The 10,953-nt window shown below is 43.0% G+C and overlaps 1 protein-coding gene across 2 annotated transcripts in view; it reads right to left on the reverse strand.

The window, feature by feature from the left end:
- PRKAR2B (protein kinase cAMP-dependent type II regulatory subunit beta) overlaps window positions 1–6,293 on the reverse strand; it is a 75,157-nt gene extending 68,864 nt beyond the window's left edge. Inside the window, exon 1 of one of the 2 annotated variants that reach the window (XM_059847354.1) lies at window positions 5,785–6,293. In XM_059847354.1, the coding sequence (XP_059703337.1) occupies window positions 5,785–6,112 (328 nt within the window). In that variant the 5' untranslated portion in view covers window positions 6,113–6,293. The remainder of the gene's footprint in view (window positions 1–5,784) is intronic. The other variant, XM_059847353.1, reaches the window with a different exon arrangement.
- Between the last annotated feature and the right edge of the window lie 4,660 nt (window positions 6,294–10,953).

The raw sequence follows: 10,953 nt of genomic DNA on the forward strand, positions 1-10,953 counted from the left end.
ATAAGGGCGAAGAATTTCATGTGCTTTCTCAGATGTGCTGTCTATTCTTTTATCTTTCTCCCCTTACCTCAGTTCTGTATCTCCTCCATCCTCTTGTTTTTACCTTTGTATTTTCCTTACTGCACATTGACTCCTTTTCTTCTTCCGTGTCCTGCCTTCCACCTTGCCTGCTTGTTTCTTTCATCACTGTCCCAACAAATGAAATGTCCCAATCTAGAGGTCATCTTTGATATCTGAAAACCAGAAGTGCAGCAGCAGCCTGTACCTTGACTAACCTGTACCTTGTGACCTAAATGTGTGATTTCCAAACCATATGTTCCAGATTTACAGGAGCAGCTAAGGCCAGTAAGTCTGCAGAGATTTGACTGTTTAGGTACATTTCACACAGACTGAGGGAACTGGACAGAACCAGAGAACACAATGCAATACTTTTGCATAACAGACTTGGGATAAATCCTGAGATATACAGGTATTAAACCAAGCTTAACTTCCTGACAGATGCACGAAGCACCTCTGTGCAGGTTACAAGCACTAGGTCACTATGCTGGAGGAGTGCATTCTAAAAACATGCACTCCCTTAATGTCCAGAGATTAATCTTTATTCTTCACCAAGCAGAGAAATAAACAGGGAAATTCACTTAAATGCATAAACAGGAGTAAACACAAGGAACAAAAAATAAAAGGTTTCTTTAAGTCAGCAAGTGAAACAATATTCCTAGAGAGTTCCTGAGGAAGCATGTTCTCCTTTGAAACAGACATGACACAAGCAAGAAACTGAGCATTGCTGTGCAAACGTTAGCACTGACATTGCTTATAGGCTATAATTCATAATGCAATCACTACAAGTCCATGCCAGCAAAATTTTATGTCTTCCTATACATCCTGAATTGATGCTGTTCTCTTTTTCCAAGCTGAACAGTCAGCCAAAATTATCTCCACGTTGTTTCTTTAGAGAAAAAGAAGCTGAAGACAAAATTCAAATATTTTTAGCATAGTTCTACTGTCTTTCTGTCCATAGGTCTTTGGAACTTTCTCCTGCTTCTCTTCAATACACTTTAACAAACTCCAACAAAATATTAGCCAGCAGAGACACTTCCACTCATGCATGCTTAATTTTGAGCAGGGATGGATAAATACTTTTGAGTGGAGGCTGGTATCATTTCAACTAAATTATTAATATAAACATACTTTTTTTTTTAATGATTGTGTCAAAAGTATTCCTTTCATCTACAATCACAAGTAGACACATGTCTGAAAGGGAGTCATAGTCCTACCAACAAATGCTACTAAATGGTACATATTACAACTTCATATTTCTAGTTGCTTATCATTTTGTCAAACTAAGTTTTTTGATGACAAATCTCTCAACTTGAACAAAACACCTGTGTGAGATTAAAGAATTAAAAAAACAAACAAACCACAAACAACTGCCAACTTGCTTGGGTTTACTCTCTAAAACAACTGTTAGCAGAAAGAAAATATTTTAGTTTGCTCCTGTCAAAAATACTGGAAACCATTATTTCAAAAATCTGCATTTTTTTAAAGATTTATATCAAGGACAGAAAGCTTTGTGGTTTTGTGACTGTGTACTCTAATAGAGAAGAGCAGCCAGTAGCCAATCCCTGACCAAAACCCACTGGACCAGCAAGGCGCCGAATTCTTGCAGCTGGAATTCTTTTCCCTCACAGAATCCATCTTCTTCCCAAACACCCACCCTGAACACTTAATTTACACATGTTATTCTCTGAATGACAGCAGGCATAGCCTAGCAGATTGCAAGGAGATCTTGCCAAGGAGTGCTGCAAAAATGCCATGCTCCCAAGGGTCTGTGGCTGGAATCTTGTCTCTCCCAAATTGCATCCACAGCAAGGCTGTCCCAGCCTGGCTCCAACTGGGCCTGTCCTTATAACCATACAAATAATGTTTTATTTCTTTCTGTATTTCGAAAGAGTGACTGTAGAAATTATTAAAACTTCATTTCTAAGGTTGGCTAAGTACATATCAGATGGTAGTGATTTCAGCCATTACCCATCATACTGCAGATTTCAGTTTGACTATACACATTTATAAGAAATTCACATGCTTTTCTATACAGCCCCTGATTTAAGGATATCCTACTATAACTTGTATGTATTTTTATATTGCTCCTTTGTCATTACTGACCCCTTCCTCTGCTCTGATCTACCCATGACACAATTGTAGTTGTGTGCAAAGTTTTTTCTGGTTTCTACAGTTTACCTATTTTTCAAAATTTCTATGAACAGTATATCTGTAAAGCACTTCAGACTGAATAAATGACCTAAAATAAAGACATGCCTTTGTAAGGTAGAAGATGTATGTTTAACCTAAACAGTGATCTCATATTATTTGGGCACAATCAGTGGGTAAACTGAGATATAGACTTGCATTTTCTAGCTCAGGTTTTCAAAGAAGGAACTCAAAGCAACCAACACACCAACAGAAGCACACGGGGGAGGAGAGGGACAGCTGTAGTATTTTCCTGTTAAAATACACCACTATCTGAAAAAGACACCAAAACAAAAGAAAAATAAAGTAAACACAAGCTATGTCTTGCCAAATGATACATACAGCACTATAATTTTTGAGTTTAAAGAACAGCAATGTTACCTCAAAAAACTCCTCTCCTAACTCATATTAAGGCTCGATGAAATACGAATTTTTATCTATGGCAAACATTTTAAAACAACTGTCACAAACTACATAGGTTATTGCCCATCAAAATAAGTTGTAAATCAACATTAAGTAGTAAGGTCAAAAGAAAAGTATAGTCACTGTGAAAAGAACAAATAATTCAATGAGCATTTTCAAATTTTGCAGACACAGTATAATAAATCTTAATATGCACTTCAGACCTGTTAAAAGTTAGACTAATTTTCTAAAACAGGGCTCATTTTTATGTATATTTCCTATTCAATTTAGTGTTTGCTATTTTTTTAGTAGGAATTAGTTGTTGTAACTGATGAATGCCAATACACCTGTGTAGGACAATTAAATTTTTTTTTAGAAAAACTAAGCAAATGAATCAACAGAAAACCTGAAAAACATTCCCAAATTAAACTGTGTGTTCCAAAGGGGATAATCTAAATGCTCTGAACATCAGGAATGTAATTTCTGAGGTCTCCTTAACTCCAGGTGCCAGCTCAAAGCTATGACACCAATACAACAAAGTTCTCCCCCCAGACAAGGTAACTGCTTTTACCTTTATGAAATTTCTGCAGTGAGGTAATGGACACAGCAGAGAGCCAGAGTTTAATTCAAGGTTCACATATAATTCTTAATCCCAAGTACAGAGTTTTTTTCTTTTTAACACAGCTTATGCCTCAGCTCATCATTTCTGAAACAGGATAATGCTCATGTACCTTCCAAAACACATTTCAAGGACAAAACTAATACTGACAAAGAGTTCAACTGCAGTGCTTGTAGGTATTTAGAAACATGTGGTAGGGAAAAAAAATAGGTTTGGAGCATTTACAGTGAGAGCTCAACAATGCTCTGATTGAATTAACTAAGGAATACTGTCAGTTTGATATTTCAAATTTATGGCTTTAGCAAAGGACAGATACCAACACCAGGTCTGACCTCCTTCACAGAGGTTTACATTTTACATTTCCTTATCAACTTTTCAAATTTATTGCCCTCTCCTAAGGATGCAAACAGGACAAATTTGCTGTACAGAAGAAGTTTAATAATTCATGAAGGCAAAAAAAAATTTAAAACTTCCCCCAAACTTCAGTTCTTAAGAATTGCTACTTCTAGAAAAAGAAAGCAAAGGCATAGAAGAAACATTCTTTTAAACTGGTTTGTAAACCCACTAGACAAATATTTGAGTACATGCCTTTATGCATCCAGCTATTAACAAAAGACTGAGTGGATGCATTGCTATGTTACCTTAGAAGAATATATTCAGGGCAGACATAACATTTGAATTTAAAATACTCCTGCACAATGCACACATACACAAGCACATTATTAGTAATCATTTACCATGAGTTACTTCTTATTAACCTTCACAAGGCTTCACAAATATTTTCATTTTTTGTTTCCTTTAATTAATAATTATTTGAACTGACAGAATTTACAAACCATAATACAATTAAACATTCAAAATATATTAGGCTTAAAAATGTGGTATTTTAAAGGGGTTTTGTCAAACAAGAATCAATTCATCAAACTAAGAGACTCTAGCAGGTCCCTTAATGAGAATATTGACAATAATGGCTTTCTCTCTTCACAATCACAACAAAAAGACTGTCAAAATAATCTTGATTACTGGTATTTATTCAAAAAGCTTAGAAAGCTTCTTAGAGCACCCTGTCAAGTTACAGGTATGTAAAACATACACATTAATAAATAAAACTATTTTTCTGCACTTCCCTCCATACAACATTCCAGTTTTCCATTTACCAATGAGATTGTTTGGTGTTAGAATAATTAATGTTTGAAAGACCACATCTCGTGTTAGTGAATTAAGATAACTTTTTTCTTCCACATTATGACCATTTCAGATTTCAAAGACAGCAAATTTTTAAATTTCTACCAATCTCACATAATCAAGCATTGGAGTTTAAAATTGCCACATAAATCTGCAGAACCCGATTGACAGATTCAACTTCTCATTAAATACACGTGGGTATAACTGCAAAGAACAGATGAAAAGAATGGCGACTGTCTTATGGGGTAACATGAAGCATTTTGAAAACTCACCCACTTCTTAAACGCCTACTTGTTTATCTACATTTCCTGATGAAACGCACATAACACATCATTTAAAAACCCGCACATAAATTCAACTAGCAGACAACTGCCTTCTGTACTCTGCTAAGTGAATCGACCTCCAGCACGACTCGGAGGGATGACTGCTTTGATGATCTGATGAGATACACTTCAAGCTACCCTCAAAAAAAATAAGATAAAGATGCTTGGACGCTTTCCTCTTCTCCATCTAACCGTACTGACTGACCCTTCAGTCAGCCTGCTCATGACACAGAGACAAAGCACTTCAGAGGCAGCTCCTACCCGTCCCATAACCCACGCCAGCAGATGGATTGACACAGTCTCGAAATAAAACCTGTCAGCCACACAAAGATAAGGTGTCATTAGCTGCGTGTAGATCGGTGTTACCTTCAAACACAAAGATACTGCAAATGTTCTTCGCTGTCACAGCAACACTTGTTCCACAGGCCCTTCTAAATGCAGAAAATTTCACTCTGGCTTTCAGGAAGAAATTATGTTTTAAATTGTGCTCTACTTTCTAAAACACATGTAGGTGCATCTACGCAAAACGTTTAATCAAGTGCGTGAATACAGTAACATGTCCATGAGAGGTGTTTTCTGAGGCAGACATACCCTTGCACTAATTACAGAATGCAGATTTGCTCCTATAAAAAGGAAACACATAGACAGACCTTTGCTAGACCATTACAGGCTCACACGCTACAAGCGATGCAGCTGGTGATACCTGCATGCCAAACACCCAGCACCGCGAACACCGGGGGAAAGCCCGGGAGGTTAAAGTTTGCCGCGGGATACGGGAAGCCTCCCGCGGGCTCCGCTGTTTGGCGTCAGCGCGGGCGGTCCGTGCCCGCGGCGCGGCCGCTGCCAGTGTCCGCGCCCCGCGGCCAGCGCGCTCCGCCGCCCCCGCCATCCCGCGGCTCCGCACCCCGGGCGGCCCGGGCCGGGACCGCCATCCCACCTGAGCCCGGGAAGCCGCGGGAGCCTCCCCGCGCCCCCATCTCCGGGCCCGGCGAGGCGGGGGAGCCTTACCCGGGAACTGCTGCGGCGGCGGCGGCGGCGGCGGCTGCTCGTCCTCGCCGCTCTCGGAGTCGGTCTGCATGGGCTCCTCGGCGAAGTTGACCCCGCGGGCGTCGGGGGGGCCCCGGCGCGGCGGCTGAGTGCCCCTATCATGGCCGGTGCCAGCTTTGCGGCCGCTCGGTTCCTTCTCCGCCGCCTCCTTGGCCGTCGCCGCCTCCTCCTTGAGGCGCCCGAAGTACTGGAGGGCAAACTCCAGCAGGTCCCCGGGCTGACTCCGCAGCACCTCTACCGTGAAGCCCTGCAGCAGCTCCGTCAGCCCCGCCGGGATGGAGATGCTCATGCCGGGGCCGGCCGGGGGGGCGCAGCCCGGCCAGGAAGGGGGAGGGTGAGGGAAAGGGGAGAGGAGAAGGAGGAGAAGGAGGAGGAGGAGAAGGGGGGGAGAGCCCGGGGCCGGGGGTCGGCGGCCCGGGGGACGAGGCGCGCCCGACGGATCACCCGTGGGCAGCGGGAAGGGGCGGGCGGCGGCGCAGGTGGGAGCGGGCGGGGGGCGGGCCCGCGGGGGGCAGCGGCTCTGGCAGCCTCGGCGGCGGCGCCTCCTCCCCCCGCGCCGGGGGAACCTCGAGCACATGTGACCCGGGAAACCATGACAACCTCCCGCCGGGGACTGCGGCCGCCGCGCCCCGCCCGCTCAGCGCGGGAGCCGTGGGGGGCGGAGGGCACGGCGGGCAGGGCAGGGCAGAGCATCTCTGCCCCCCGCACGGGCTGCTCTGCCGGGGCACGGCCCCGCCGGGCACCGCGGCCCCCGCCACCCCCGGGCTGCCGGGGACCCAAGCCTTGAGCGCCTTCCCCCTGCGGGGTGTCCGAGCATCCGCCCTGGCGACCAGCGGGCATTCCCGATAAGCGGACACGTCCCCGCTCAGGGAAGGACCGCAGTGCATGTAGCATTTCATTGCTGATCACTGCTGTGCTTTTTCGCGGCCATGCACCTCCTTAAAGCTCTTCTCCACATCATTCATACGCATAGAAGTGCTGTCGATTTATATTCATCTATATAATTTAGGATGGGAGGGGTGATGTGGTGCTAGCAAGAATATCCTGTTTGTCAGCTGGTTGTTTAAGGTCCACGAAAAATTTAATTGGAGAAAGAAACAATTGTTTAAAAATGGGGGAAGAAGTCCAATTTAAACGCTGCTGAGTGCCAACGCTCAGCATAGACGCTCTTCCAAGCCATGCTGCAGAGACTACTTAGCACAGTGGTAAGTGGGTGCTGCTTGTCATCACCAGGAAGCTTAAATGTTTTAAGTAGAGTAAGTAGCAATTACGGGTGCCATGTTTTTCAATGCTTCACTAAACGCTTCTTGAAAATGAGGTCCGTGGAATGCATGCAAACTGCATCCCTCCCTGGTTTGTTATCACCTCTGAACAATGGCCAACGTTTAGGGGTTCCAGAAAAAATCCAGTTGGAGTCTTATTTTTATGCATCAAGCAAATTAACTGCAAAAATGTCTAAGGCTGAGACAACATGGCTGTTTGATAATTGATTTCATTAAACATTCAGCATTGCTCAAATGGCCTTGCAATGAGCTTCATAAGGACTTAGAGTAAGATGAACAGTCAAATGTGAGTTTGTAGTAGCAAGATACTGAAAGACCTGACCTCGAAAAAATAAGGTGACAGCAAAATATAGCAATCTCTGTGACACTTTTCACACAGACAGGGATATCAAAGCCAGTTTTAAATTGAATTAATTTCCAAATGGAGCCCAGCTCTGGTTGTGTATGTGTTTTCAAATGGAGCTTTGTTCACAAGTTGGATCTTCAAAGTGTTACAGACCAGGTAAAATAGTGAAGTGAGCAAACCATGCCTGCATGGGTGATGCTGCTGCCCTGTAACAGGCAGGAGACACCCCTGCAGGTTGAGTTGTGGAATACCTTTGAGCAGCATCTTGTAGCTCCATTTTACACTGCAGACCATTATAAAGTGCTTTCTTGAAGTTAAATTCATTGTTGTTTAGCACTCTCCTGCTTGAGGAACCTCTTCAAAGTCAAGCTAAGTCATCTGGGGGCAGACTACGAGTTCTCTCTGGATTGCAGAAGGTTGCTCTGTTGTCAGGCTCTAAGAACTGCTGCAGTGTCCAGGGGGCTGCCAGCCCATCCCCACTTGATGCCATGCCTCAGTGCTGGCATGCCCTGACCACAGCTGCCTGCTGGAAGCACTGCTGGTGCAGTGTGCAGCCACATACAGTAAAATGGCTGAGAATCAAGTGCAGCAGGAGAGCTGACACCTGTACATCATGGACACGTGCATAGCTTAGTCACTCTGGAGGGTGGCTTAGCTAGAAATGCCAGATGGGCTCATTCACAAGTTTGGGAGCTTAAAAACCTTCTCACACCACTGATAGGATTGATCTGTTTGTGACCAGGCTGAGACATACATAAGCTTTGAGGAAGCTCCCAGGAAGAGAAGTGTTAGCAATTAGTGCCTTCCAGGCACTAGGTGTCCTGTGAACATATAATATTCCATTTAATGGAGTCTTCCAGGATTAGAAGAGTTGTCATCCCTGAGGTTTTCTCTTACCCAGACAAGGCAGTCTTTTTTTCTAGGAATTTACCAGCAGCATAGTGTCTTTTGCCATCTAATCAAGGACTCCCCTACTTTGTCAGAGACTCTCATCCTCCCAGACTTTAAATGAGATCACTTCTCTGAAGACATCCTCAAGAGCCAGCCTTTGATGTTTTTATGCAAACTCGGGTAATTTGAATAAGAGATTCCTAAGTGGCAGAACTCTGAAAAATGCTTCTCTCTAAAAAAAGTTTCAAAACAGCCCAAAACATTTGTGTCTAGTGAAACTTACCTTGAGGTTTGCATATCTCAAAGGATGGCAGCAAACTTTGTAGTTCAAGTTGGTGTTATCTGGTTTCCTTAGATGCTTTCTGTTCCAAAGACTTTGTATTGATATTTAAATTGCTTTTAAATCCTCATAAGGAGGACAGCTGTCGAAAATATGTGTTATGTCTAGCAGAATGAACAGTTAGTTAGAGTATTGCTTCACACCTCTCCAATGAGTTTCATTAGTTACTACTAATTTTTGTGTGCCATTCTAGTTCAGCTGTAAATATCTTCTTTAAAAGAAAGAGAATATACAACCTACAGAAATCCTTCTGTACTGAAAAAGGATTAGGCAGAATATTCGCCTCACAATTCCCAAGGAAATAACCTAGAGACTTTGTTATCTCCTTTCCTCTAGCCAACAGATGCAGTTTTCATAACACCCTGCTTACCTGCTTCGCATGTCGTCCTTGTCCCTTTACCAGATTTGCAGCAGTGAAAAACTAGGTGATTAGAACTAACAGGAGAGAAATAGCAATTGTCTCCCACAGGACAATTCCAGACTGCAGGTTGGGAATACTTTGCCACAGCTCAGAGAATGAGATATTTTCTGATCACATGGAGGATAATGAACAGGGTGCAGAACAGATGAGTGTCAGATTTTCAAGCTTTGTCTTTACCAGGGGCAATGCAAATTTCGTAAATTTAGTGAACTCAACCTAACAAAGTCCATCCAATATCCAACTACAAGCCTGTTTTTTTCTGCCAGGTTTCAATGTTTTGCCTGATAAGAATATTTTTCTCCAGTCCTTCCCAAGACCTGCTGTGGAACACGCGCTGCCTCCCGATGAGCCCCGCTGAGCTGCAGTGCTGCAGGGGGCGTACAGAGGGGCAGAGGTGTGCACTTAACCTCAGGGGTGTGCACCAGCCTAAAGCCCTCTCACCCCTGAGGAAAGTGACTTCAGCAAGCACACCAGTGGAGTGCAGGCTTTTAACTCCTGCCCTTTGTCTCCTGGTGTCAGGCAAGAGGGACTGTTATTACTGTGTCCTTGGACCGGCTGCACAGCTAGCCCAGCAAGAGGAGATCCTGATCTCATCATCTGTAATAGTCTCTCTCAGCTTGGCAACCTAGTAATTTCCACAGGGTTCTCCATGGAAAGAGTTCATGTTGTACTGGAGAAACACATGGCAAAGGCAGGCCCTCTGCCTAATGCAGGATAGTAGGAAAATACTCACATTTGTGTTTGGAAGGTGTTACTCCCTAAATTTCCAGTGTTTAAAAGATCATTGATTTGTGTTATCTCAATTCTTTTGAGCAGGCTTTTGAAATTTTAGGTAAAGATGCACTTTGCATACTGCATGCTAAAAAAGCTGCTGCCCAGAAGGCATCTTCAAATCCCAGCATGTTTTATATTTACTTCAAAATCTCATCAGCTGTAAGGGAATGTTTTGTCTTCCAGGCTCTTGACTGAGCAATAGTTGGTTTGTAAGTTTAGAGCAACCACAGTTCATAAGAATAATCATGTACCAATTTCTGATTTCCCAAAATACCTTTAAAATTGACTTTTTATTGACTTTCTTTTTTTTTTTTTTCCTTCTCAGGTCCTTCTGGCTTAATAGGCAAATCTTGCTCACAGAATTTTTTAACTGTTTTTAATGGCAATCATTCAGCAATGAATTTTCCAGAAATAACAAAACTTGCAGTTGCATAGATCCATAGTTTCACACTTTTCAGTTCTCAATGGAATATGTCACCATTATTGTGTTACAAAATCCATTACCAAACCCAAGTCTATTTATCAGAAAAATGTTCAGTTCTATAAACAGTATGAGAAACTAGTGCCTGTAATGCATGAATCGAGTTCTAATATATTCCCTGTGATTCTTCCTCAACTGAATCTCCTCCCTCTCATACCCTTTATTCTGCCTGTGCTTGTTGTTCTGTGGATTCAAACCCCTTCACTCCCCCACTGCCTACTGTAAATCTAGAATGGCAAGAACCAAGTAGCCATTTACATACTCAAGTAAAATTTTTATTTCTGCCAATGAGGGTTTTCCCTGAGCAAACAGAAAGGCCAAGTTCAAAACTTGGATGGAAGGAATCCACCTGAAGAAACAGAGTAGCAGCCAAGCAGTGTAAATGAAATATCCTCTGTTACTTTCAGTATCAATTCACCATCAGTTTAACCAGGTATAGAGTTTGAGGAGTTTCCTGACACAAAATGGCACCTGCTAACCCAGGAACAAGTGTTCATTTCCTCTCCTTTGTATCACCTTTTAGGCACTTGTAGTGCTATGTAGTTAGTGAAATTAAATGCCTGATTAGAGCTGAGATGAATCATCATGCTGTCA

This window comes from Haemorhous mexicanus, chromosome 5, assembly GCF_027477595.1.
Source record: "Haemorhous mexicanus isolate bHaeMex1 chromosome 5, bHaeMex1.pri, whole genome shotgun sequence".
Lineage (NCBI taxonomy): Eukaryota > Metazoa > Chordata > Aves > Passeriformes > Fringillidae > Haemorhous > Haemorhous mexicanus.